General features: G+C 60.7%; 3 protein-coding genes across 4 annotated transcripts; all 3 read left to right on the top strand.

Moving 5' to 3' along the window:
* Nucleotides 1-975: 975 nt before the first annotated feature.
* On the top strand, nucleotides 976-3,724 carry LOC123346136 (zinc finger and BTB domain-containing protein 9-like). The gene is given in 3 exon segments (XM_044983363.1): nucleotides 976-1,054; nucleotides 1,603-2,909; nucleotides 2,912-3,724. Coding segments are annotated over 2 exon segments (1,434 nt in total). The 5' UTR covers nucleotides 976-1,054; nucleotides 1,603-1,627; the 3' UTR covers nucleotides 3,064-3,724.
* Nucleotides 3,725-7,791: 4,067 nt separating this feature from the next.
* On the top strand, nucleotides 7,792-10,783 carry LOC123346134 (polycomb group protein FIE2-like). The gene is made up of 8 exons (XM_044983360.1): nucleotides 7,792-7,809; nucleotides 8,154-8,408; nucleotides 8,766-8,946; nucleotides 9,151-9,257; nucleotides 9,483-9,626; nucleotides 9,764-9,844; nucleotides 10,099-10,311; nucleotides 10,647-10,783. Exons 2-8 carry the CDS (start codon nucleotides 8,214-8,216, stop codon nucleotides 10,764-10,766), a joined length of 1,041 nt encoding a protein of 346 aa, XP_044839295.1. The 5' UTR covers nucleotides 7,792-7,809; nucleotides 8,154-8,213; the 3' UTR covers nucleotides 10,767-10,783.
* On the top strand, nucleotides 10,658-17,187 carry LOC123346135 (signaling threshold-regulating transmembrane adapter 1-like). 2 transcript variants are annotated; one of them, XM_044983362.1, is made up of 6 exons: nucleotides 10,658-10,783; nucleotides 13,678-13,797; nucleotides 14,352-14,388; nucleotides 14,887-14,945; nucleotides 15,461-15,528; nucleotides 16,675-17,187. In XM_044983362.1, exons 2-6 carry the CDS (start codon nucleotides 13,707-13,709, stop codon nucleotides 16,942-16,944), a joined length of 525 nt encoding a protein of 174 aa, XP_044839297.1. In that variant the 5' UTR covers nucleotides 10,658-10,783; nucleotides 13,678-13,706; the 3' UTR covers nucleotides 16,945-17,187. The 2 variants fall into 2 exon arrangements, with proteins under 2 accessions (XP_044839297.1, XP_044839296.1); XM_044983361.1 differs by lacking the exon at nucleotides 10,658-10,783 and adding an exon at nucleotides 12,923-13,336 and having other exon boundaries at nucleotides 16,675-17,183.
* The last annotated feature ends 10,456 nt before the right edge of the window (nucleotides 17,188-27,643 follow it).

The raw sequence follows: 27,643 nt of genomic DNA, 5'->3' as shown, positions 1-27,643 counted from the left end.
GCGGTTGCCTGGTGACCCAGCTAGAGTAGGAGGGGTTTCCCGGGGCTCGCTCTGGGTTGGTCCGGGCCGGGGGGGGGGGGTTTCCCGGGGCTCGCTCTGGGTTGGCCCGGGCGGGGGGGGCGGGGTTTCCCGGGGCTCGCTCTGGGTTGGCCCGGGCGGGGGGGGCGGGGTTTCCCGGGGCTCGCTCTGGGTTGGCCCGGGCGGGGGGGCGGGGTTTCCCGGGGCTCGCTCTCGGTTGGCCAGGGCGGAGGGGGCGGGGTTTCCCGGAGCTCGCTCTGGGTTGGCCCGGGCGGGGGGCGGGGTTTGCCGGGGGGCGCTCTCGGTGGGCCCGGGCGGGGGGGGCGGGGTTTCCCGGGGCTCGCTCTGGGTTGGCCCGGGCGGGGGGGAGCGGGGTTTCCCGGGGCTCGCTCTCGGTTGGCCCGGGCGGGGGGGGCGGGGTTTCCCGGGGCTCGCGCTGGGTTGGCCCGGGCGGGGGGGGGGCGGGGTTTCCCGGGGCTCGCTCTGGGTTGGCCAGGGCGATGGGGGCGGGATTTCTCGGGGCTCGCTCTGGGTTGGCCCGGTCGGGGGGGCGGGGTTTCCCGGGGCTCGCTCTCGGTTGGCCCGGGCGGGGGGGCGGGGTTTCCCGGGGCTGGCTCAGGGTTTGCCCGGGCGGAGGGGGGGGGGGTTTCCCGGGGCTCGCTCTCGGTTGGCCCGGGCGGGGGGGGCGTGATTTCTCGGGGCTCGCTCTGGGTTGGCCAGGGCGGAGGGGGCGGGATTTCCCGGGGCTCCCTCTGGGTTGGCCAGGGCGGAGGGGGCGGGATTTCTCGGGGCTCGCTCTGGGTTGGCCAGGGCGGAGGGGGCGGGGTTTCCCGGGGCTCGCTCTCGGTTGGCCCGGGCGGGGGGGCGGGATTTCTCGGGGCTCGCTCTGGGTTGGCCAGGGCGGAGGGGGCGGGGTTTCCCGGGGCTCGCTCTCGGTTGGCCCGGGCGGGGGGGGCGGGGTTTCCCGGGGCTCGCTCTCGGTTGGCCCGGGAAGACCTCGCTGCTGGGGCTCGCCCTACGGCACAACTGGCGGCAGGTAGGAGCTGAGTCTCTCCCCCCCGCCCCTGGGCTGGAGTGACCCGCCGTGGGGCTGGACAGGGCGCTATGGGGCTGGCGGACTGTGCTCTGTGGGTAGCGATGCTGGGAAGCGGTGTAGGGAGCTCCCAGGGGGCACTGCTGTGGGGTAGGTGCTTTGGGAGGGGGGTTGAGGGTCCTGGGCTGTGACACACTCATTCTACCCCCTGCCCGGGTCCCTGTGACCCCCCAGTGGGGGTGGGAGGGTTGAAGTGCTGGTAACGAACCCCAACCACTCTGCAACAGCGCTCTCCTATAACAGGCGATGCCATGGAAAAGGTGGGGGGGGGCGTGTTTCTCTGGGCCCGAGCACCCCATCTGTCCTGCTCCATTGACATTTTCCTCCTGCAGCAGGCAGTGCCGGGGGTGGGGGTTTCTTGGGGCTTCAGCCCTTCCCCTCATTCTGCTCCTCCCCTGGCAGTTGCTCTCCACCCCTGTGGCAGGCAGCACTATGGGTAGGGAGTTTTTCTTAGCCTCAGCATCCTTCACTCCCTGTCTCTCCCATTGCAGTGATCTGCCTTGGGCAGGCGGTGCCATGGAGCCAGAGACCCGCAGCATCCAGATTGAGTTCCCGCACTATGCTGCGGTGCTGCTGGAATCACTCAACAAGCACCGCTTGGAGGGCAAGTTCTGCGACATCTCCATCCACGTGCAGGGCCGGGTCTTCCAGGCTCACAAGAGTGTGCTGGCCGCCTCCTCGCCCTACTTCCATGACAAGCTGCTCCTTAACGACACCAACTGCATTGTGCTGCCCAGTGTCATTGAGCCAGAGGCCTTTGAGAATTTGCTACAGCTCATCTACTCTGGCCGTCTCAAGCTGCTGATGGAGGCACTGCCCAGTCACCTGCTGGTGGCCAGCGGGCTGCAGATGTGGCAGGTGGTGGACCAGTGCTCTGAGATCCTTAAAGAGCTGGAGGGGGGACCCTGCCGTCCCTGGTCCAGCCGGGCAAGCGAGAGCCAGTCCCCCAGTAGCAGCAACTATTTTGCTGTGAAGGATGATGGGGAGCCAGGGGGCAGCAGCTCAGAGGGGCCTGGGCATGGTGGGGTGTCATCAGGCCGGGCAGCTCCAGGCTGCCTTGACAATGAGGTGATGAAGATCCGGGTGTCACAGGAGGAAGAGGAGGAGGAAGAGGAGGAGGAGGACCATCAGGCTCAGATCTGTAGCGGCTCAATGGACAAGGCTGTGAAGATTGTACTGGAGGAAGATGAAGAGGGTGGTGGCAGAGGTGGCTCCAAGGGGCCGTCTTCAGGGGAGCTGGACAGTGCCTTCCATGGCCCCCGTGACCACCCCAAGATCTTCTACATCAAGCAGGAGCACTTTGACCCTGATGAGGCAGCAGGGGCAGCACTGGGAGGTGGTGTGAGTGCTGCGGGTGAGGCCAGCTTTCTCAAGTCGCTGGCACAGGGTCGGGCGTTGGGCATGGCTGAGGTTCAGGGCCTGTGCCAGGCGGAGTTCCAGCCAAGCAGTGAAGTTAGCTACATAATCCCTGCTGCAGGCACTGGTGCCACCTCCTCCTCCTCCATCACTGCCCCTGGCTTCACCATTAAGGCCCAGCCCCTCTCCTCTGAAGAGGCCGGGTTCCCCCAGAGCTCCTGGAAGCCAGTGGACCTACATGGCAATGAGATCATTGCCCATGCGGTGCATGGCCAGGTGGTGCATGCGCCCGTTAAAATTGTGACGGCACCTGATGGAAAGAAGTTTGGCTGCCTTTGTGGCAAGCGCTTTGCTGTCAAGCCTAAGCGTGACCGGCACATCATGCTGACCTTCAGTTTGCGCCCCTTTGGCTGTTCCGTCTGCAACAAGAAGTTCAAGCTGAAACACACCTGACGGAGCACATGAAGACCCACGATGGGAACCTGTATTCATGCGAGGATTGTGGGCGCAAGTTCCGTGTGCAGAACTGCTTCCTCAAGCACAAGGAGCTGTGCAAGGGCCAGGGCTGGGCCACTGCTTGCTGGACCTACAAATAAAACCTGGGGTAGGACTGATGGAGGACTCCTGCCAGCCTTCTCTAGGCCTGATTTAGCCCCTGAGCTCTGTTGCTCTGTATCCTTGCGGATCTGCCCTCCTGAGCTTGGTAACCTGCTCCAGGGCCCTGGGGACACCAAAACATGAAGGGACACAAATGGGAGCTGGGCAGACCAGGGGATTTGGCCCCAGCATGTTGGCTCCCCATGCTGCTTCATGGCTTAGTGTTTCTGACATACAGAACCTGCCATGGGTCAAAGGAGGGGAGATGTCCCAGGCTAATGTTGGAGCTCAGGGCAGGAGGATGGAGCAAGAGGCTGATGGGAACCTCAAGGCTAGGGATTAACAGCCACATTACATCCCTATTCCCAATCTGGCCTTGCCCTCCTCTGAAAGAATACTGCTCTGTTGTGAGTGGACTCAACTGCTGGATCCCACATACTCTTCACTCAGCTGAGTCTGGGCAAAGCTGTGTCACTGTTCCTGCCTCTGGGTTTATAAGGCACACTCCTAGGTGTGGATTCCATGGCTGCTGCCTTTCCTTGGGACGTGGGAATCTGCAGCCCAACCACCCTAGCCACCAAAACCAGCACCTCAGCCTTCCCCAGCCCTCAACTGCTTGTACACATTCCCTCAGAATCTGCCTTGCTGTGGGCGCTCAGGGCAGATGACTAACCCCTTAGGGACAATAAGGTAGGTGAGCAAAAAACACAGGCTCAGCAAAGTGATTTCTTAATCACAGACACTTTACTCTTAAAGCAGCGGAGTGTTACAGATCTGTGAAAACCACCGTCCTGAGCTGCCCTCCAGTCTGATCTCACTCCTGCGAGACTGAGTTCTGGTCAGTGATCCAGACAAGACCGAGTCCCTACTGCGTTCTTCCCTTCAATCCTGGTCTTGTGGAGTGTGGCAGTGGGCAGCCCGCCCTTCTCCAGGAACACTCCTCTTAAACCTAGTCTCTGACCCTTCTGGACGATGTGCCCAGTCTAGGATATTCCAACCCCATGTCCTGTGAGGCCCAGTGAAGAAAACCATTGGCACCTGAACTGGGCCAGTCTTTGAATCATCCAAAGTTGATGGGCCTTGATGGTCCAGTCATTGATAGTCCTTTCCCTGGCAGGGCAGTGTCTGGAATAGACTGGCTGCATCGAAGTCAGGCAGGCTTTTCTACACAGTGCACAGAATGAGAGAGAGGCACATAAACAGAAATCAAAGCCAAATGCAATTCCCCATTTGATACAGACATAACTGTCTTCTCTTGCAGCCACTGGCTAGGTCAGTAACCTGGAGGCTACCAACCCCAGCACTGTGGCATGCATGGGCAGGATGGGGAAAGCTCATTGTGGGAGCCAAGGCCATATAACTCTAGTGGTTTTGTCCAGGTTTTCTGGTCCTGCAGGGAGGCTCCCACTGTCACGCCACCCTCATTCAAACCAGGCCCAGCGTGAGCTCCCCCTCCTGCCAGAGCAGCTCAGCCACTCCATTCCCAACCCCTTCATTGTGCTGTGAGGCACATCCCAGGCCTGGGGACTCAGATTCCCCTGTGAGCCACAGCACAGGGTTGGGGACAGGGGTAAAGGCTGGTGTGAATGTGCTGTACACTAGAGAGTGTGGGTCTTTGCGCACCCTTCTAATGGCTGGTGCACAAAGCAGGTGGCAGAGTGACATGTTCAGAGCAAGTGGTAGAGGTCAGTTTTGTGGAGCTGAAGTCCCTGGGTCACTTCCACCGTAACCCATGTGGGGGTGGGGTTGTCAGCCCCTCTGCAATCCCCTTAACCCTGCTTGATTTCTCCCCCCCTATCTTCTGGCTTCAGCAGCCTCACCCATTCTTGTCCCTGGCTTCCTGCTATGGGTGTGTTTCTTATTGGACTTGTTTTATTTGCCCTCCTTCCCACCAGTCCCCTGCCGTGGTTCATGCCCTTTGCCACTGGCATCACTGGCCTGGGTGGGAATCTGTTTCCTTGAATAACACTTTGAGCCTTCTCACTCAGCCAAAGAGGGAAAGCCATTCCCTTGTTTTTAAGTGCATGCACCTCCCTGGGTCCCCCTGCATGGGCTGTGCACACACATCTCTTCACCGCAGCCTCTGCTATTGGTGGTTAAGAACATAAGTACAGCCATGCTGGGGCAGACCAATGGTCCATCTAACCCCATATCCTGTCTTGTGACAGTGGCCGGTGCCAGATGCTTCAGAGGGAATTAATATAACAGGGCAATTTATCAAGGGGCCATCCTCTCTCATCCAGTCCCAGCTTCTGGCAGTCAGAGGTTTAGGGACACCCAGAGCATGGGGTTGTATCCCTGATTATCTTGGCTAATAGCCATTGATGGACCTGTCCTCCAGAAACTTATCTAGTTCTTTTTTCAACCCAGTTATACTTTTGGCCTTCACAACATACCCTGGCAGTGAGTTCCACAGGTTGTCTGTGTGTAGTGTGAAGAAATACTTCCTTTTGTTTGTTTTTAAACATGTTGCCTATTTAATTTCATTGGATGACCCCTAGTTCTTGTGTCATGGGAGTGAGTAAATAACATTTCCTTATTCACTTTCTCCATACCATTCATGATTTTATAGACCTATATCATATCCCATCTTAGTCGTCTTTTTCTAAGCTGAACAATTCCAATCTTTTTACTCTGTCTTCATATGGAAGCTGATCCATACCCCTGATCTTTTTTTTTTTAGTCGTTTTCTATACTTTTTGCAATTCTAATATATCTGTTGAGAAAGGGGACCAGAATTGCACATAGCATTCAAGGTGTGGCTGTACTGTGGATTTATTTAGTGGCATTATGACATTTTCTGTCTTCTTATCTATCCCTTTACTAATGGTTCCTAACATTCTGTAGCCTCTGTGTTGGGTTCAAGGATTTTAATTTCTTCCCTGTTGACTAGCTCAGAAACACTCTGTGTGGATGTGAATAAGATTAGCTTGTTCCAGAGCAGGGTGCTGCTCTAGCAGGGGGTCCATACACACCAAGCATTTCTGACCCAAGTAGCTTCAGTTTTCTGCATGTTTTCTTTTGTCCCTGCCAGGGGGAGACTGAGCTGAATCTGCCCATCTCAGCAAAGTGATGGCTGGGGAGGGGATAGGGTTGTAACTACTAATGTCTGAAGGTTGCCAGTGCCAAGGACTAGGGCGAAGGGAACCATGTAGGGCAGTGGTTCTCAAACTTTTGTACTAACCCTAAATTAAAAAACACTTTTTAATATATTTAACACCATTATAAATGCTGGAGGCAAAGTGGGGTTTGGGGTGGAGGTTAACAGCTCGCAACCCCCCTATGTAATAACCTCGCAACCCCCTGAGGGGTCCGGACCCCCAGTTAGAACCCCTGATGAAGGGGGATCCAATGGAGAGAGCTGAGAGTCACTGGCCCAGGAGCTCTGAAACAATCCCCTCGCTCTGAGGGACTGGCGGGATCCCTTCCCTGAGGGGAGGGCTGGGGGAGGATCAATCTTGCCTTGGGCTGTAGGATGGTTCAGAAACACTAGCATGGAAGGGAACATACAGGGAGAGTTCTGTGGAGAGGAAGGGTTGAGGAGAGGGGCATGAACCAATTAGTGCAGGGTTCTTGTGTGTAGCAGTTGTACAAACCCAAATGTCTATATTGTATAAAATTTTGCTATGGAATCTAAGCAGATTTGTAAGAGTTTCATTTTGACCTTCTCAGGGCTGCCACAGATGGGAAAAGGGCCAAACCCCATCCCTGATACCCACTTCATCCTTGGGCACCTGCCCTGTACTCCTCTACCCCCTCCATGGATGCCTCCCCCCATACACCCCCTGCCCCCTCTTACCCTATACATCCCCTTCCCTTCCCTTCCCCCCACCCCTTACCCCATACACCCCCTTCCCTTCCCCCTGCCCCCTCTTACCCCATACACCCCCTTCCCTTCCCCCCACCCCCTTACCCCATACACCCCCTCGCCCCATATACCCCACCCCCTCTTACCCCCACAAACCCCCTCCCTTCCCCTTTCCCCCTGCCCCCTCTTACCCCATACACCCCCTCACCCCATATACCCCACCCCCTCTTACCCCCACAAACCCCCTCCCTTCCCCTTTCCCCCTGCCCCCTTTTACCCCATACATCCTCTTACCCCCATATAACTCTGCCCCCTCTTACCCCCACACACCCCCTGCCCCGTCTTACCCCCACACACCCCTTCCCTTCCCCTTGCCCCCTCTTACCCCATACACCCCCTTGCCCCATATACCCCCACCCCCTCTTACCCCCACACACCTCCTGCCCCCCTGTAATAACGAGGACTATGGCCGCGACCTCTGACCCCGTGTGGGAACCCATCGATGGGATCCCGGGGCTGGACACGGTGCTTTCGGGCCAATCGCAGCGCCGCTTCGGATCCCTCCGCCAATCAGAAGAGCATGGGGGGCGTGTCTCAGCACTCGGCCAATCCTCGTGCAGCGAGGCTGGCTCCGCCAATCAGAAGGCTGGCTCAGGACGCTGTTGCCATGGAAACAGTTTGACTCAACCGCGGGGCCCGGTGGAAGCAGGGAAAGGGGAGGGGGATCCTCGTAACCCCGGTAACTGCCCCCCCGTGCCCGTCACCCTCGTAACCCCGGTAACTGCCCCCCCCGCTCTGCCCGTCGCCCCGTGACCCCGGTAACCGTCCCCCCGAGCCCGTGACCCCGGTAACCGCCCCCCCCCCCGCTCTGCCCGTCGCCCCGTGACCCCGGTAACCGCCCCCCCCCGAGCCCGTCACCCCGGTATCCACTCACCCCCCCGCTCTGCCCGTCGCCCCGTGACCCCGGTAACCGCCCCCCCCCGAGCCCGTCACCCCGTGACCCCGGTAACCGCCCCCCGCTCTGCCCGTCGCCCCGTGACCCCGGTAACCGCCCCCCCGAGCCCGTCACCCCGGTATCCACTCACCCCCCCCGCTCTGCCCGTCGCCCCGTGACCCCGGTAACCGCCCCCCCGAGCCCGTCACCCCGGTATCCACTCACAACCCCCCCCGCTGTGCCCGTCGCCCCGTGACCCCGGTAACCGCCCCCCCGAGCCCGTCACCCCGGTATCCACTCACCACCCCCCCCGCTCTGCCCGTCGCCCCGTGACCCCGGTAACCGCTCCCCCGCTCTGCCCGTCGCCCCGTGACCCCGGTAACTGCACCGTGTGGGGGCGGAGCCCCATGGCGCGGCGGCGGCTGGAGCGGGCGCTGCTGGAGTCGCGCAGCAGGGAGCGGGAGGAGGCGGCCCAGGGCCCCGCACAGCTCCGCATCAGGTACCAGGTGCCACTCAGCAGCGACCCACACGGGATCTACAGCCTCCGCTTCGCTCCGGCCGGCGGGTGCCTGGCAGCCGGGTTTGGCAACGGGGCCGTGCAGGTACTGGGGGGAGAAGGGGACTATGGGGCGGTACCGGGGGGGGGGGGGGGGAGTTGGAGGGTAAAAGGCCACGTGGGTACCGGGAGGGAGACTGAGGGTAACGGAGGGGAAGCAGGAGCTGGAGGGTAACAGGGCCACCTGGGGTTGGAGGGTAATGGGGGGATGGGAGGTTGAGGGGTAACAGGGCTGTGCAGGAACGGGGGGGTACAGGGGGAGGGGAGGGGAGGGGAGGTTGGAGGGTAACGGGGCTGCATGGGTACTGGGAGGGGGTTGGAAGGGGATTTGTACCGGAGGTGAGTGTAACACCATTCCCATCGCACCATCCATCCCATTCTCCATTTTCCCCCTCGAGCTCAGATTGTGAACGTGGCCACAGCCTCCCTGCACTCATCCCTTTTCCGAGGACACCGTACACGCCACGCGATCACTGCCTTGGCCTACCACCCAGGGAGACCCAGCCTGCTCCTGGCTGTGGGGGCTGATGGCATCATCTCTCTCTACAGCATGGACTCAGAGACACCGCTGGCAACAGTGACAGGTATCGGGAGACAGTCCATAGGGTAGCTTGTCACCATGTACCTGGGGGATGGGCCTTTCCCTCTTCTCCCCAAGGAAAGGGCCAGGAGCCCTGGCCCTGTGGTGTGGGGGTCGGTGAGCTGGGGGAATCCCTTCCTCACCTTTGTCCTTGTTGCTGGGGTAACAGCCCTTGCTGGTTGCTCTCCCTGTGTCTGTCCCACCCCAGAGAAGGAGAATGAGATCAATGCCATGGATTTCTGCATGGACGGCAGCACCTACGCCACAGCTGGCAAGGACCGACATATTCGGCTCTATGACAGCCACACCAACCAGGTGAGTAGAGAGGGGCATGCCAGAAGAGGGTGCAGGCTGCACATATGAGGGGAGGGGTGGTGCCTAGGGGAGGGCTCTATCTGGAGTATGGGTGGGCAGCAAGGATGGGGTGTTCTGTCTTGGGGAAGAGCCATGCCTGGAGCTGGGGTCTATGTGTGTTGCCCCTGCTCCCAGCTGTGTGTCCCAATCACCCCATGACCCAGATTCTGCTTCCCTTCCCCACAGCTGTCCCACATTCTGCAGGCTCCTGACTTCATGACTGGTGATGTGACACCAAGCAGTGGGCACTCTCGCCGCATCTTTGCCCTCCGCTTTCACCCTGGAGAGCGCCATATGTTCCTGACAGCTGGCTGGGATGACTGTGTGAAGGTCAGGCCCTGCATTATGGGTGGGTATGGATGGAGGGGTAGCAGGAGGAAAGGGGGGCGGGGGCTGTGTGTGGCCTCTGGCTAATGGGGAGGGGTTCTGGATGCTACCATTGTTACCTGTCTCTTATCTGTGCCTAGATCTGGGACAAGCGGATGGCAAAGGAGGCTCAGAGAGTGATCAATGGGCCTCACATCTGTGGCCCAGGCCTTGACATCCAGGTGAGATGTGGGAGGTGACAGGGGGACAGAGGGCATGAGTTACACTGTGTGGGCATGCAAAGTCCTGGCCAGGGCTGGTCTGTGCTGACCGTGAACCAATAGCTCTGGGACCAGGGTCACCTGCCCCCCAATACCCCATCCCCACTGGAGAAGTAACCTTTACCCACGTAGGGCAACTATGCTCTGGTACCAGCTCCTGCATGCCCTGGAGAGAGATAACGCTCCATATCTGAGCCTGACTCCTTCCCCCCCAGGGTAACTGCGTGCTCACTGGCTCCTGGGTGCCCCACAATGCACTTCAGCTCTGGGATCTACGGACATCCCAACTGCAGAAGAACCTCCCCTTTCCTGGGGGCCCCACACAGGGCCAGTTCCTCTACGCAGCCCGCTTCTGTGACCAGGACGTAGTGATGGCTGGGGGCAGCGGCACCAGTGGAGCCAGCGCCATTCACACTGGCACTAACCAGGTAAGACGGTGGACTAACCCTGCTTGGGAGTAAAGGGGGAGTAGGCATTCCCCACTTGGGGGGATGACAGTGAGAGCTAGTGGAACTGGGTTACACCTTGGGGGCAGGGGAGCAGTGTGAGCCAGGGAACAGGGTGGGGGATGTTTGGGAGCCTTGGGCGGTATGAGCCAGGGGAGCAGGGGAGGGGGTGGGGTGGGGTGATGTGAGCAAGGACAGTAGGGAGGTTGGGGCAGTGAGCAAGAATGGAGGGTGGGGCGGAGGAAGGCCTGGGATTGGGTGGTGTGAGCCAGGGCAGCAGGGTGCTTAGTCCTGGGTGACATGCTCTTTGTCTCCAGGTGCTTGGCGAGATCCTGCTGCCCAACAAACCGGTGCAGGCTGTGGCAGTAGCACCCGGTGGGCGGGTGGTGGCTGTGGCTGGCATAGGAGGGAATCTCCACATCGCAGACCTGCACTGAGCCCCAGCAGAGAGCGGGTGAGAAGGGGACAAACCTGGGAGTCACAATCCCCCCCATCTACAGTTCCTCTGATCTGTGGCTCTCCCACATGATTCTGCCCCATCAGGACTATGGCCCTCTGCGATGTCTGGGAACACAGGACCCCCAGGCTCCCCTTCCCAACTCCCCTGCACCCCTCTGTGAGACCTGGAGCATCCAGACCCCTGGCCACCTGCTGGCCTCTAATAAACTTCCTGCACCTGAAAAGGTGACTCGTGGGGTCTGTGAATGCGAAGGCCGGGCCCATGTGCTGGGAGTCACGGGGGTTGGGGAGGAGCTAGCCACTTGCTGGGAATTTATGTGGGGAGAGGAGGCCTGTACAGTGAGAATCACTGGGATTTGTGAGGGCATGGGTTTCTAAACCACTTCCTGCCACCGCTTTGTGCAGGGAAGAGGGGGCTCATCTCCAGTGGTGTTAAATTTCCCTCAGTTTGGTGAAGATAGCCCCAGCACCCCCCAGTCTTGGGCAGGGCCGCCCGGGGGGGAGTGAGGCAATTTGCCCTGGGCCCCGCAGGGGCCCCCACGAGAATATAGTATTCTATAGTATTGCAACTTTTTTTATGGAGGGGGCCCCCAAAATTGCTTTGCCCCAGGCCTCCTGAATCCTGTGGGCGGCCCTGGTCCTGGGCTCGGTCAGCCTGTGTCCATGCAGCGGCCTCTGGAACCAGGAAACTCTGTGCAGGGAGCATCTACACTGCATCTGGGAACAAGCCTCCCAGCCTGGGTAGGCAGACTTGTGCTAATGTGCTAAAAAGAGCTGTGGGGATGTCGCTGAAGGCTCACATTAGGCAGCCAATGACTACACTGCTCGCTGTCAGCTGCAATGTATCCTCCAAGGAGAGACAGCCTCCACCCTGATCCTCCCCCTCCACCCACTGCAGGGACAGCCTCCACCCTCACACACACACCCCCCTGCAGGGACAGCCCCCGCCCTCACACACACAAGCCCCCTCCCCACTGCAGCGATAGCCTCCGCCCTCATCTCCCCCCCTCCTCCCTGCAGGGACAGCCTCCACCCTCTCACACACACACAAGCCTCTGTAGGAACAGCCTCCACCCTCACACACACAAGCCCCCTCCCCACTGCAGCGATAGCCTCCGCCCTCATCTCCCCCCCTCCTCCCTGCAGGGACAGCCTCCACCCTCACACACACACACAAGCCCCCTCCCCACTGCAGCGACAGCCTCCGCCCTCATTCCCTCCCCCTCCTCCCTGCAGGGACAGCCTCCACCCTCACATACACAAACACACCTGCAGGGACAGCCTCCGCCCTCTCACACACAAGCCCCTTCCCCACTGCAGCAACACCTTCTGCCCTCATCCCCCCCCCCCACCTACTGCAGGGAGTGCCTCCACCCTCTCTCTCTCTCACACACACACACCCCTGCAGGAACAGTCTCTGCCCTCACACAAGCCCCCTCCCCGTTGCAGCAACAGCCTCCAGCCACATTCCCTCCTCCCTGCAGGGACAGCCTCCACCCTTACACACACACAGACCCTTGCAGGGACAACCTCCGCCCCAGGGGAGGGAGTGAGGGGAATGGGGATGGAACAGGTTGGAGGCAGGCACGCTAGGCGGGAAGGCACAGCACTGCAGGCATGAGACCTCCTCAGTGCTGCCAGCTCCCAGTTTCCTCCTCACAGTGATGTGATTTTTGGCCTCTGTTGCAGTCGGTTTCCTGATGATGCAAGAAACTCTCCAGCCTTCCTGGGAATTTCAGCCCGGCACATGGGAAAACCATTCTGGTTGGCTGCCTTTCCACCTCCTGGGGACGAGCAGCCAATCAGGGCTGCTGCAGAGGCAACTGGAGCTCTTTCCTCTCCTCTCCAGAGCTGTGTCTGGGTGATGGAGGGGCAGGGAGAGCAGCCAACAACATCCTTGCAGGAGGGGAAGGAATGAAAAGAGTCCCCCTCCCTCCCCCATCCTTGCAGCTGGGAAGGGTGAAGAGAAGCAGGCCTGGGAGAGGGTGTGAAGAACCCCTGGTACTAGAGGAGGTGCAGAGGTGGGAGTTGGGGAGCACAGAATTAATGCATGAGAATGGGGGAGAAGCTCTGGAGACACCTCTGAGTCCCATCCCCACCGCCCCACCCCCACCCTGCAGCAGACCCCCCTTTCACTGGAACCTGCCCAGAAAGGCAGGAGCTGTGCGCTGCAGCTGCTGAGCCGTGAGCAGCAGGAGCCAGTGCAGAGGGAGGAGATGTCTGCGGGCTCTGGCACCGGAAATCCCCGTGGGTTACAGCTGCAGTGATGCTAACCCCCCGGGCACAGCCCGAGCTGCTTCTTCAGCAAGACAAGATGTGGGGGGAGGGGTCTCCACCAAGGCTGGGGAAATGAAGCAGTAAGACTGGTGCCATCAGGATCGAGGCAGGAGACATTGCCTGGATCCAGTCTGGAGCAGCAGCAACCAGTGTGGGCATCTGCCCTGAATCCAGAGTCACTCCAGTCTGGGATCAAGGATCTTTCACCATAGGAGAAAATCGTGTTTCCCACCCATGGGCTCCTCCAGCTATAACTGCAGTGACTTTTCAGGTGAGTCCGGGTGCTGCTGTGCCGAGCGGAGAGGCTCAAACATCCACCCAGTTTGGTGTTTGTAAAGGTAAATTGGGCCATCTCTGTGCCTCAGCATGACGCGGGGAGGGGCAACATGTGGGGGAACATCCCCACATTGGATGTGACGATTGCCGGAGCCTTCGCTGTTCGTAGTGTGATGGCAGAATCCCCAGGGAGCCCTGACAGCTTAGCCAGGGTCTATGCAATGAGCTGCCTGGGAGCCATGCTTACCTCTCTAGTGCAGCGCCTAGGTCGGGTGGGGCAGGGCTCTCTCCAGTCAGTGTGGGCCCTGTGCTCCAAGCAGCCCTTCTGTTTTGCAGGTCTGGGGCAGGTGCAAGGCACTGGTGCCATGTGGGGGCTTGTCGGGGCACTGGTCCTGTCGCACCTGGTGTCCCTGTTGTGGAATATTTTCTGCTGCGTGAGGCACACGGCACACAGAGGTAGGTGTTGCAAGGGGGGGAACAGTCTGTTCAGAGCACAAGGGCACAGTTCCTCCCTCCCTTAACTATAACCCCTATGTGGGGCTGGCTCCTGTCCCCTGCTCCTCTGTCTCCCAGACTGTCTTGGTGCACAGGGGGTGCTGGCTCCCATATCCCTCTTCCCTACAGGGGGTCTGTCTCCTGGGTCCCCCTCCCCATATATCTCCAGAAGGGGCTACTGCCGCCAATCCCTTCTCACCCTCTGCCTGTTGTGTGTCTTGCTGCAGAGGTCACCCTTTATCCCCCTCACTCCATGTCCCAGCCCCAACTCCTCCCTCTCCCCATCTTACTCCATAGGGAGCCCAGCTCCTCTTCTCCATGGCTCCCAGCCTCTCATGCCAGGCTCTCCCACCCACAATCCCATTCCCCACTGACTCCCTCTCCTCCCATGTCCCTGCCTGCCACACCCCACTGGCACCACCAGCATCCCAGAGATGTGTCCCACCCCTGGTTACAGCCCGTGGGGCTGATCTCTTTTTCTTACTCTCTCTCTCTTTCCTGCTCTGCCTGCCCAGATGAGTCCAGGAAGCTCTTGCCTCAGTTCAGCAGAAGGTGAGTCCAACAGAGGAAACAGCAGGAGCAACGAGTCACTGCATTGTCCGAGTCCCAGAGCATCACCACTGAGGTTCTCCTTGTGCTGTTAGGGGCAGGATCGGGGGGCAGCTTTGTCAGCCAGTGAGATGGAACAGAGGCAGGGAGAAGGGGGGAATGTCACAGGGAATCCGAACCAAGGAATAGAACCCAGGAGTCCTGACTGCCAGGCTTCCCCTCCTGCTCTCAAGCCCTAGGTCCCACTCCCCTGCCAGAGCTGGCCCAGAAATCAGGGGTTCCGATTCCCCATCCTACACATCACTACTCACTCAGCTCGCTCTGGCTGGGTGGGCCCCTGGTTTGAATTAAGGGGATTGTTACAGATTGAGACCACACAAGCATTTTTTCCCTCTCTGGGTGTGTACCGCCACCTTTCCCCACCCTCCTCTGCCGGTCCCCTGTGCATTCCCCTGGACCCTGGCTCTGAGCGATTTACGGGATGTTTGGTTTCCATCCCAGTGTGAAGCATGTGACTGAGGAGATTCCAGTCTATGGCAACATCAGTTACCTGCAGACAGGTGAGTAGCACCCGGGCCCCTCACAGGATCAGGCCTCATTGTGCTGAGGATGCCTGGTCTCTGCCCTGAATAAAAGAGCACACGTGTGCACTCACTCACACAGTGTGTGTGGAGGGGAGATAATTCTGTCACCTGTTCTATGACATTACTGGTCGAGTCCCCAGCTGGCAGCAGGCATGTCAGCATCATCAATGCTGATTTGCATCTGCTGGGAGCCTGGCTCTTGGCTCTAAGAAGGGCCATTCATGGGCTGGTTTCTTGTGGATGCTGAGGGGAGGTGTTTGAAGCAGCTTTGTCCATGTGTGCAAGGAGGCAGCAGCCCCTGGGGCTGCGGATCTGCCCCCCCTCCCATCCTGCGAGTCTGTGGCTGCCCTGACTCAGGCTTCGTTAAGACAGCCAGGTGCTGCCTGTGAATGGGGGCTCCAGCTGCTCAGTACCCCTGAAAACTGGAGCCGGCTTCTATTTCTGAGCTGATTCTGGACTGTCAGCATCTTTCCCTCTCCCTCTGTCGACAGGGCAAAGTTCTGGGTTTGAAAGCTCAGTGGTTCCAGAGTCCCAGGAAGAGCAGGAATCCAGCCCCAAGGTGAGCAGAGTTCTTGGTACATCTGTGGCCAAAGACATCTGTAGCCACAGATGCCGCAGCAGTCAGCTGGGGAGCTGATGGTGCAGGGGCTGTCCCCACTGACTGACTGACCCGTGGCATTAGAAATTGGGTAGGGTTAAGCTGTGGGTGGGGAAGCACAGGGCTGGGATATCAGGGGGCTGCAGGTTGTGATTGAGGGGTGCTGGTGGGGATGGGAGAGAGCCCAGGCTTGGAATAGTAGGGGGGTGCAGGTCTAGATGGGGTGGGAGAGCTGGGGGCTCTGTAGTTGCAATTGTTACATTCCTGTGTTCAGGGGCTGTGTGTGGAGATTAACTGCTTGCAAAGTGGCAGGAAGTGGTGAGTTATCAGCCCTGAGCATCTCTGTGCTGAGACCATCTCCTCTCCTCGACCTACTTTCTGCCATTGACTGCTGGCTGCTCCGTGTCCCACAGTTGTGTTTGCCTCCAGCGAGCAGTGGGACCACCAGGCATGAAACTGGGATGCAGTTTGCAGATGGTGGGGGTTAGCTCTGATGGACACAGCAGGTAGCACAGAGCAGGAAGGGGACACATGTGTTAGACTGAACACCCATCATTGCCTCAGAGCCCTGTTGTCACAGACACTTTAGGGCCGATGGAAGCAGGATCTGTTGAGCTGAGCTGAGGCCCTAGCTGCATTTGTGGTCTCATAGTAGGGCAGGCTGTGCGGTGAGGGGTGCTGAGGCATCCTCTGTGCAAGGAGAGGGCTGAGTAGCAGCACTGGGGAAGGCTAAAGCCCCAGGGAACAAGCTGTGGCGCACAATTCCCCAGGCACAGATGGTAGAGGGGACTCCGGGTATTTCCCTGCTCTGGAGATAATCTGGTCTCTGAGTGTTGGGGGGCTGTTAGTGCCTTTCCTGGAGCCCATGAACCCCACAGCATGGGGGTGATGCTCTTCCTGAGAGGGAGCAAAGGGACCATCCTGCTAGTCAGGGGGTGCTCAGCTCTGCCATCCCCAGCAGGAGCAAAACCCATCGCACAGGGAATTTGTTGGTTACAAGAGAGGGTGGGAGTTAGTGCTGCCAGTGGCATCCTAAGCAGCCAGAGGCCTCCACCCAACGCTAGGGCACATGTCACCCTTCCCCCGACACCTCTGCTCTGTCCCCAGAAGCCTACATGCTACGCCAACCTCAAGATGCTGAAACCCCAAGGCCGGCATCTGCCAGAATCATCAGTGGGGGGTGCTGAGATCCAGTACACAGATGTGGTGGTGACGGGGCCCAGGCGGTCAGAGCCAGAGATTTGGGGCGGGGGGCCCCTGAAGGGCAGAGAGGCTACTCGGCCGCAGTCAGAGCTTTACGCATCTGTGCATGCAGACAGGTACACAGCGAAGTTTGAGAACCAAGACTACGCTAACAACCATGCGGTTCCCAGCTGAAGGGTGGGGGGGCTAACGGAGTTCTGTGTGCATGATCCATAGCAATAAATTCAAGCTTCACTAATGGCTCCAGTGTCTCATGTGCTGCTGAGGATACAGAAATGCCCCTGTTCCAGCAATGCCACTGCCTCAGGCTGGGGCCATGCTCGCATCCCGCCATGCTTGCTGTGTTGCTGACAGCGATTTAATTTCTGTGCCTACTTCTTCCTCAAGGAGCAAGATTCCCCAGGCCCGCTCAATAATGCACAGTTCTCCTGCCAGGGAAGGTGATGGGGAATTATACTTCTTGTACATGGTGGCAGGGGAGTATATAGCTATTAGTACAGTTGGGCTGGGTGGGGGTAGTGCCGGTCACCACCTACCCTGCCACATTCCTGAGCTTGGTCTTCCTGTCATGCAAGGTACTAACATACCCCCCATCCCACAAAACAAAGATGGGGTTTCCCCATGGAAGGCATGCTCTATACAGCCCCCCACCCCAGTGCACAGGTGCAATGAGAGATGGGCCCTGCCCCAAGCGGTTGGAATTTGATACTGGAAGAGCTGTGGGTGCCCTGTGTGCACCTCAGGCGGGGCTCTTGCCTAGTGGGGGCCTGAGCCAGTGTGAGTGGAGGGGATGCAGAGGTGATGTAGGTAAGAGATGAAGGGGGAGAGGCCAGAGAAAGTGTAGTCAGGGGCGGTTCCAGGCACCAGCACGCCAAGCGCGTGCCTGGGGCAGCAAGCCACGGGGGTGAGGGCAGCAGGCAGGTTGCTTTCAGCGGCATGCCTGCGGAGGGTCTGCTGGTCCTGCGGCTTCGGCGGACCTCCCGCAGGCTGCCGCCGAATCCGGGGACTGGGGACCTCCCCGCCGAAGGCAGCCTGCCTGCTGTGCTTGGGGCGGCAAAATACCTAGAGCCGCCCTGAGTGTAGTCTGGGGCCCGGCCCCAACGGGGGCAGCAGACACCAGTCACAGCCCCCTGCCCTGGGCAACAGCCTGGCGGGTGCTGGCAGGTTTCACAGCCAGGCAGCTACTGTGGGGAACTTTCCCGGCTTCTGCACTGGCCGGTGGGATCCGGCCCTCGTTCCCCTGCCCCGCCTCTGCCCTTCCCCCAGCAGGCAGCGGATTTTAATGCCAGGTGAGGTCAGTGGCTTCTGCAGATGTTACTGAGCATGCTCAGTCCGTGCACAGCTGCGCCAGCCCCCGGGTAAACGACCGGACCGAGGTACGCAGGCGCGGGGGGTGGGGGGCGGACTGACCCTGGGGCCCTCCCGTCGCTGGGCCCCCACAGGACGGAAGCGCCCGGGGCAAGCTGGTAGATGTAGTTCCTGACTTTCCTCTGTCCGGAAGTGACGTTAGCGTCTGCCTCTGCGACGGGTGCTCTTCTCGCTCAGGAGGCGGAAGTGCCCCGCTCACGCCCGGCCTGCGGTTGGCGGAGGGGCCGGGGCTGACGGAGCCGGAAGGGGCGGGGCCGGGGCAGGCTGATGGGAGACGCGGTGACGCGCCCGTTGCCGGGCGCCCGGGCTGGGCGGGCGGAGCCGCAGCCCCGGGGTCGGGATGGAAAATCAGGCGGGGGGTGGGTTGAACTATCGCCGTTCAGCCCGGGATCCCGGGGGGGGGGGGGGGCGGTGTGAAATCCTCGCTGCCCCCCCCCGCACACACCAACTGCCCCCCGCAGTCCCAGCTACTGCCCCCCCCGCACACACCAACTGCCCCCCGCAGTCCCAGCTACTGCCCCCCCCGCACACACCAACTGCCCCCCGCAGTCCCAGCTACTGCCCCCCCCGCACACACCAACTGCCCCCCCCGCACACACCAACTGCCCCCCGCAGTCCCAGCTACTGCCCCCCCCGCACACACCAACTGCCCCCCCCGCACACACCAACTGCCCCCCCCGCACACACCAACTGCCCCCCGCAGTCCCAGCTACTGCCCCCCCCGCACACACCAACTGCCCCCCGCAGTCCCAGCTACTGCCCCCCCTGCACACAGCAACTGCCCCCCCCGCACACACCAACTGCCGTCCCCCGCAGTCCCAGTTACTGCCCCCCCCGCAGTCCCAGCTACTGCCCCCCTGCACACCAACTGCCCCCCCCGCACACACCAACTACCCCCCCCGCAGTCCCAGCTACTGCCCCCCCGCACACACCAACTACCCCCCCCGCAGTCCCAGCTACTGACCCCCCCGCACACCAACTGCCCCCCCCGCACACACCAACTGCCCCCCCGCAGTCCCAGCTACTGACCCCCCCGCACACCAACTGCCCCCCCCGCACACACCAACTGCCCCCCGCAGTCCCAGCTACTGCCCCCCGCACACACCAACTGCCCCCCCGCAGTCCCAGATACTGCCCCCCCGCACACACCAACTGCCCCCCCGCAGTCCCAGCTACTGCCCCCCCACAGTCCCAGCTACTGCCCCCCCGCACACACCAACTGCCCCCCGCAGTCCCAGCTACTGCCCCCCCGCACACACCAACTGCCCCCCCCGCAGTCCCAGCTACTGCCCCCCCGCACACACCAACTGCCCCCCGCAGTCCCAGCTACTGCCCCCCACACACACATACTGCCCCCCCCGCAGTCCCAGCTACTGCCCCCCCGCACACACCAACTGCCCCCCGCAGTCCCAGCTACTGCCCCCCCCCGCACACACCAACTGCCCCCCCACAGTCCCAGCTACTGACCCCCCTGCACACCCCATCTGCCCCCCCCGCAGTCCCAGCTACTCCCCCCCCACAGTCCCAGCTAGTGCCCCCCCGCACACACCAACTGCCCCCCCGGTGTCCGCGATTCTGCCCCCCCCGCACACACCATCTGCCCCCCGCAGTCCCAGCTACTGCCCCCCCGCACACACCAACTGCCCCCCGCAGTCCCAGCTACTGCCCCCCCGCACACACCAACTGCCCCCCCCGCAGTCCCAGCTACTGCCCCCCCGCACCCACCAACTGCCCCCCGCAGTCCCAGCTACTGCCCCCCCCGCACACACCAACTGCCCCCCCGCAGTCCCAGCTACTGCCCCCCCGCAGTCCCAGCTACTGCCCCCCCCGCACACACCAACTGCCCCCCCGCAGTCCCAGTTACTGCCCCCCCGCAGTCCCAGCTACTGCCCCCCCGCACACACCAACTGCCCCCCCCGCAGTCCCAGCTACTGCCCCCCCCGCACACACCAACTGCCCCCTGCAGTCCCAGCTACTGCCCCCCCGCACACACCAACTGCCCCCCCGCAGTCCCAGCTACTGACCCCCCGCACACACCAACTGCCCCCCCCCCGCAGTCCCAGCTACTCCCCCCCACAGTCCCAGCTACTGCCCCCCCCGCACACACCACCTGCCCCCCCGCAGTCCCAGCTACTGCCCCCCCCGCACACACCAACTGCCCCCCGCAGTCCCAGCTACTGCCCCCCCGCACACACCAACTGCCCCCCGCAGTCCCAGTTACTGCCCCCCGCACACACCAACTCCCCCCCCCCGCAGTCCCAGCTACTGCCCCCCCGCAGTCCCAGCTACTGCCCCCCCGCACACACCAACTGCCCCCCCCTGCAGTCCCAGCTACTCCCCCCCCCCGCAGTCCCAGCTACTGCTCCCCCCGCACACACCAACTGCCCCCCCGCAGTCCCAGCTACTGCCCCCCCTGCACACACCAACTGCCCCATGCAGCTCCCTGCCACCCGCCCAGTGCCAGGGGGTCTTTCTCCTCCATCCCTTCCCCCCGCCCAGAAAGCAGCTCCCCAAAGGGTTCCCAGTGACTGACTGTTTAATGAGCTGCCGAAGAGACTCCCATCAAACTCTCCCACTTTTCTCACCTATTTAGTATCAATATAAAATCCTTTCAGATCTTGGTGGTTTTCTGTCATATTAAATATTTTGATCTATTTCCTCCCCAGTTCTCAAAGATAGCTATAAAATACCCAATGTGCACTCCTGTGGTAGCCATGGTGCTCCCAGTATATTACAGGCTGCTCCTTTGGTTTATATACCAATGTTTGGTGTTATTCTCCATACCATTCCTTATGAATCCTTACATGCTAGCTTTTTTGAGCAGTGGCTGTGCATTGAGTGGATTTTTTTAATTAAGCTGTCTACAGCAACATGCAATTGACTTGAGATGATAGTTAATTTACAACCCAGTAAGGTGTATGAGGAGTTCCAACTTTCCTCTCCAATGTGCAGTGCTTTGCATCAGGGCTGGCTCCAGACCCCAGCGTGCCAAGCGCGTGCTTGGGGCGGCGTGCTGCGGGAGGGCAGCAGGCGGCTCCGATGGACCTCCCGCAGACAGTCCGTTGGTCCTGCAGCTTCGGTGGAGCATCCTGCAGGAGGTCCACCAGAGCTGCGGGACCAGCGGACCCTCCGCAGGCACGTCTGCGGGAGGTCCACCGGAGCCGTGGGACCGGCGACCGCCAGAGTGCCCCCCGTGGCGTGCCCTGCTTGGGGCGGCGCAATTCCTAGAGCCACCCCTGCTTTGCATTTAGAGAGACAGGGTAGGTTAAGTAATACCTTTTACAGAACCAACTTCTGTTGGTGAGAGAGAAGCTTCTGAGCTACACAGAGCTCTTCAGGAGAATATCCTAAAAGATACTAAAATTTTGCCCTGCTTCCTCTCTAGTTATCTTTTACTAATTTAATATTCCCTGAGATTTTCCCTGTCTCTCTAATTATAGAATATTAACATAAAATCCCCTCAGATTTTGACTTTTTCTCAAATTCTTGAACAGTGATAACAAATCCTTGCAGATGTTGCCCCTTTTCAAATCATGATATGAAATTCACTCAGATTTTACCTCTGTGCTTACTATTGACTGTTGATATATAATCCCTCACAATTTTACACTCTAGTTTGTGAAAGTTGATTCAAAATTCTTCAGATTTCCACTTTTCTCTCTTTAATGACTGAACATTGATATCAGATGCCAGATTTTTGCCTTTTTCCAGGCGCGTGTAGATCACCATGGACATTTCACTGACATCAGCACGGAATGGTCCGGGAAGGTGCATGACGCATGCATCTTCAGGAACACTGGCCTGTACAGAAAGGTACAAGCGGGGACTTTCTTTCCAAATCAGAAGATTACAGTGGGGGATGTTGAAATGCCCATTGTGATCCTGGGAGACCCCTTACAACCATGGCTCATGAAATCTTGCACAGGACACCTGGACAGCAGTAAGGAGTGGTTCAACAATAGGCTGAGTAGGTGCCAGATGACAGTTGAATGTGCCTTTGGCAGATTAAAGGCACGCTCGTGATGCCTTTATGGCTGGTTAGACCTTAATGAGGATAATAGTCCCATGGTCATAGCCACGTGCTGTGTGCTGCATAATCTCTGTGATGCTAAGGGTGAAAGGTTTGCTCAGGGGGTGAAGTGCTGAAGCAGACCGCTTGCCTGCCGATTTTGAGCAGCCAGATACCAGGGCTATCAGAGGAGCCCAGAGAGGGCCAATTCGAATCAGGGAAGCTTTGAGGCAACACTTTGAAAATGAGAACTAGCAATGTATATTTCTGTGATTAGTGCTGCAATGTTACATTACATGCAGTTTTCCTAGGAAGCAATGGTGACATTTGGAGCCTTACATTCCAGTAAGCAAGTTATTAAAATGCCTGTGCATGTACTGGTAATGCCTGCAATCTCAATTTGTAGGCAACAAATAAAGATGTTACCATTTGAAAACTTTGCTTTTATTGCACAAGAAACAGCACACTCAAACACACACAGATAATTGGTGGGTGTCACAGAGTGTGGGGGGAGACTAGGCCCAGCACCCCCGGCTTCCTGCAATTCACCAAGACTCTCCACCAGCTAGTAAAGCAAAAGGTTTATTTAGACTACAGGAACACAGTCCCAGACAGGTCTTGCTGGTACAGACAACAGGACCCCCTTTAGTTAGGTCCATCTGGGGGCCCCAGGGAGGCCACAGCCCCATTGGGAAGCGCAAGCCCCTTCGGGGCTCCTCTCCATTTCCCAGCCAGCTCCAAACTGAAACTCCCTCCAGCCTCTCACTCAGCCTCCCCCCCCCCCCCGACTTTGTGTCCTTTGTCCATTTTTCCAGGGCAGAGGTGTCACCTGGCCTTCACCCCCCTCCTGAGTTCTCAGGTTACATGCTCAGGTATCCTCCCTTCCCCAAGGCAGCCAGTCTCAACTCCCCTGCAACCTTCCCAGGTCAACACTCCCCACTCAGCGTTCACATAACACATCAAGAACATTCCCAGTTCATCACATCTCTTCCCCCTTCGAGACCGAACTGAGCAAGGTCACTTCAGCCAGTGACCTGGGGAAGTTCAAACCTACCCACATTCCCATGGCTGCCCCAGCATCCACCCCCCTTCCTAGGTGAGCATTACACCAGGCCCTTACAGTTTTCTGCCCCACTTTAGGTCAGGGATGATCGATAGCACTCGTAGTCCACATGTGGGAAGGCTTATGTGGCCTGTGCCCTTTCCCCACCCCAATACCCCTGGGGTTCAAACTGGGATGGGGTCTTCTCCCAGCGTTCTAGTCTGGGGGGGCTGTGAATCAGGCTGTCTTGGTTAAGACACCACCACCCCCCCGCCCCCTTGACCTTGGCCACTGTCCGGAAAGGCTCCTCTGTGCTGGGCAAGGGTCCTACAGCCATTTTCCCCTTGTCCCGGGCCTTCCTCACCCTCTGGCAGGGGTCACAGGATCGGCAGTACTGCTGGACATGGGTAAAGACCCCGGGCCAGTAAAAGTTCCATAGCAGCCTCTGCTGGGTACGCCAGGTTCCGTGGTGCCCTGAGAGGGGGATGTCATGGGCCCGGCACAACAGCTAGTGGCGATACTTCAGGGTACCACCAGCTGCCTCCTGATCCCCACTGACTCCATTTTCCCTGGGGGAGCCCATTCTCGGTACAGGAACCCCTTCTCCCACAGGAACCTTTTCCAGAAACCTCCCCCCATGGTCTGTACTGCACTGAGGTCAGCCAGATCCCTCAGCTTCCACAAGGAGGGATCTTTCTGCAGCTCAGCCTGGAACTCAGCAGCTGAGACAGGGATGGGGACCTGCTCTTTCTGGCCAGCTGGGTCTGAAGCTGCAACCTCCTTGAGCTGTGTCTCTGGGCGTTCCCTCCCCACTGGGTTAGGGTCCTGCACCTTGGGCAAGGTACCCTTCCTGAGGTCAGGGTGCAGTGTCCCTTGTGGGCTCAGGCTACGGGTCACGACCACGGCACCCTGGGGGTTGCTTGGCCAGTTCTCCATGTCACCCACATTAACACCTCATTGGTGTGGTCTCTGGGAGGGGGCTCAGGGCAGAGGGTTGGGGTGCAGGAGGGGTTTGGTCTCTAGGAGGGGGCTCAGGGCAGGGGGTTGGGTTGCAGGAGGGGGCTAAGGGGAGGGACAGGGGGTAGTGGCAGGAGGGGATGTGGTCTCTAGGAGGGGGCGCAGGGCAGGGGGTTGGGGTGCAGGAGGGGGCTCAGGGCAGGGACAGGGAGTAGTGGCAGAAGGGGGATGTGGTCTCTAGGAGAGGGCTTAGGGCAGGGGGTTGGGGTGCAGGAAGGGGTGTGGTCTCTAGAAGGGGGATTAGGGCAGGGGGTTGAGGGCAGGAGGGGGCTCAGGGTAGGGGCAGGAGGGGGATGTGGTCTCTAGGAGGGGGTTCAGGGCAGGGGGTTGGGGTGCAGGAAGGGGTGTGGTCTCTAGAAGGGGGATTAGGGCAGGGAGTTGGGGGCAGGAGGGGGTGTGGTCTCAGGGGGGATCAGGGTTGGGGTGCAGGAGGGGGTGTGGTCTCTGGAAGGAGGTTCAGGGCAGGTTGGGGGGCAGGAGGGGCTCAGGGCAGGGACAGGGGGTAGTGGCAGAAGGATGTGGTCTCTAGGAGAGGGCTTAGGGCAGGGGGTTGGGGTGCAGGAAGGGGTGTGGGTCTCTAGACGGGGGATTAGGGCAGGGGGTTGAGGGCAGGATGGGGCTCAGGGTAGGGGCAGGAGGGGGTGTGGTCTCTGGGAGGGGTTCAGAGCAGGGGGTGGGGGTGCAGGAAGGGGTGTGGTCTCTAGAAGGGGGATTAGGGCAGGGGGTTGGGGCAGGAGGGGGCTCAGGGTAGGGGCAGGAGGGGTGTGGTCTCAGGGGGGATCAGGGTTGGGGTGCAGGAGGGGGTGTGGTCTCTGGGAGGGGGTTCAGGGCAGCAGGTTGGGGGCCAGGAGGGGCTCAGGGCAGGGACAGGGGGTAGTGGCAGGAGGGGGTGTGGTCTCTAGGAGGGGGCTCAGGGCAGGGGGTTGGGGTGCAGGAGGGGGCTCAGGGCAGAGACAGGGAGTAGTGGCAGAAGGGGGATGTGGTCTCTAGGAGGGGGCTCAGGGCAGGGGGTTGGGGTGCAGGAAGGGGTGGTCTCTAGAAGGGGGATTAGGGCAGGGGGTTGGGGGCAGGAGGGGGCTCAGGGTAGGGGCAGGAAGGGATGTGGTCTCCGGGAGGGGGATCAGGGTTGGGGTGCAGGAGGGGGCGTGGTCTCTAGGAGGGGGCTCAGGGCAGGGGGTTGGGGTGCAGGAGAGGGTGTGGTCTCTAGAAGGGGGATTAGGGCAGGGGGTTGGGGACAGGAGGGGATGTGGTCTCGGGGGGATCAGGGTTGGGGTGCAGGAGGGGTGTGGTCTCGGGGTGGGGGTTCAGGGCAGGGGGTTGGGGTCTCTAGGAGGGGGCTCAGGGCAGGGGGTTGGGGTGCAGGAGGGGGCTCAGGGCAGGGACAGGGGGTTGGGGTGCAGGAGGGGGTGTGGTCTCTAGAAGGGGGATTAGGGCAGGGGGTTGAGGGCAGGATGGGGCTCAGGGTAGGGGCAGGAGGGGGTGTGGTCTCTGGGAGGGGGTTCAGGGCAGGGGGTTGGGGTGCAGGAAGGGGTGGTCTCTAGAAGGGGGATTAGGGCAGGGGGTTGGGGGCAGGAGGAGGCTCAGGGTAGGGGCAGGAGGGGGTGTGGTCTCAGGGGGGGATCAGGGTTGGGGTGCAGGAGGGGGTGTGGTCTCCGGGAGGGGGATCAGGGTTGGGGTGCAGGAGGGGGGGTCAGGGCAGGGACAGGGGGTAGTGGCAGAAGGGGGATGTGGTCTCTAGGAGGGGGCTCATGGCAGGGGGTTGGGGGGCAGGAGGGGGCTCAGGGTAGGGGCAGGAGGGGATGTGGTCTCAGGGGGGGGATCAGGGTTGGGGTGCAGGAGGGGGTGTGGTCTCTAGAAGGGGGATTAGGGCAGGGGGTTGGGGGCAGGAGGGGGCTCAGGGTAGGGGCAGGAGGGGGTGTGATCTCTGGGAGGGGGATCAGGGCAGCGGGTTGGGGGGCAGGAAGGGGTGTGGTCTCTAGAAGGGGGATTAGGGCAGGGGGTTGGGGGCAGGAGGGGGCTCAGGGCAGGGGGTTGGGGTGCAGGAGGGGTGTGGTCTCAGGGGGGATCAGGGTTGGGGTGCAGGAGGGGGGGTCAGGGCAGGGACAGGGGGTAGTGGCAGAAGGGGGATGTGGTCTCTAGGAGGGGGCTCAGGGCAGGGGGTTGGGGTGCAGGAGGGGTGTGGTCTCAGGGGGGATCAGGGTTGGGGTGCAGGAGGGGGGGTCAGGGCAGGGACAGGGGGTAGTGGCAGAAGGGGGATGTGGTCTCTAGGAGGGGGCTCAGGGCAGGGGGTTGGGGTGCAGGAAGGGGTGTGGTCTCTGGGAGGGGGATTAGGGCAGGGGGTTGGGGGGCAGGAAGGGGCGTGGTCTCGGGGGGTCAGGGTTGGGGTGCAGGAGGGGGCGTGGTCTCTGGGAGGGGGATCAGGGCTGGGGGTTGGGGGCAGGAGGGGTGTGGTCTCTAGGAGGGGGTTCAGGGCAGGGGGCTGGGGTGCAGGAGGGGGTGTGGTCTCTAGAAGGGGGATTAGGGCAGGGGGTGGGGGGCAGGAGGGGGCTCAGGGTAGGGGCAGGAGGGGGTGTGGTCTCAGGGGGGATCAGGGTAGGGGAGCAGGAGGGGGGGTGGTCACGGGCAGGCGGATCAGGGTTGGGGTGCAGGAGGGGGTGTGGTCTCCGGGGGGGGGGTCAGGGTTGGGGTGCAGGAGGGGGGGTCAGGGCAGGGACAGGGGGTAGTGGCAGAAGGGGGATGTGGTCTCTGGGAGGGGGATTAGGGCAGGGGGTTGGGGGGGCAGGAAGGGGCGTGGTCTCGGGGGGGTCAGGGTTGGGGTGCAGGAGGGGGCGTGGTCTCTAGGAGGGGGTTCAGGGCAGCGGGTTGGGGGGCAGGAGGGGGTGTGGTCTCTAGAAGGGGGATTAGGGCAGGGGGTTGGGGGCAGGAGGAGGCTCAGGGTAGGGGCAGGAGGGGGTGTGGTCTCGGGGGGGGTCAGGGTTGGGGTGCAGGAAGGGGTGTGGTCTCTGGGAGGGGGATCAGGGCAGCGGGTTGGGGGGCAGGAAGGGGCGTGGTCTCCGGGACGGGGTTCAGGGCTGCGGGCCGCTTGGCAGCACACCGGGGCTGAAGCGAGCTCTCTGCCTGTCCTGGGTCAGTGCAGCTCCGACAAGCAGCGCTGCGCATGCGTCGATGGCCGCTCCCACTTCCGTACACGGCCACTAGCGGCTGCCATGTTTTTGTACGGCGTACCCGTGACTCGCAGCGACAGTGGCGAGCTGGAGGCAGCTGCCACGGGATGGGGCAATAGGCCCGCCTGATGGATGGAACAAACTGCGCAGGCGCGATAGGTGCCCACCGCAGGCTGCCGAGCGGGGGTGCCATCTTCTCCGGGACAGGCTGAGCGGCACATGCGCAAACAGGGCTGTCAGATGCCATCTTGTCACGGCTTTATTCAAGCCGCG

This window comes from Mauremys mutica, chromosome 12 (genome assembly GCF_020497125.1).
Source record: "Mauremys mutica isolate MM-2020 ecotype Southern chromosome 12, ASM2049712v1, whole genome shotgun sequence".
NCBI lineage: Eukaryota > Metazoa > Chordata > Testudines > Geoemydidae > Mauremys > Mauremys mutica.
This window is presented reverse-complemented; position numbering and strand designations above follow the sequence as displayed.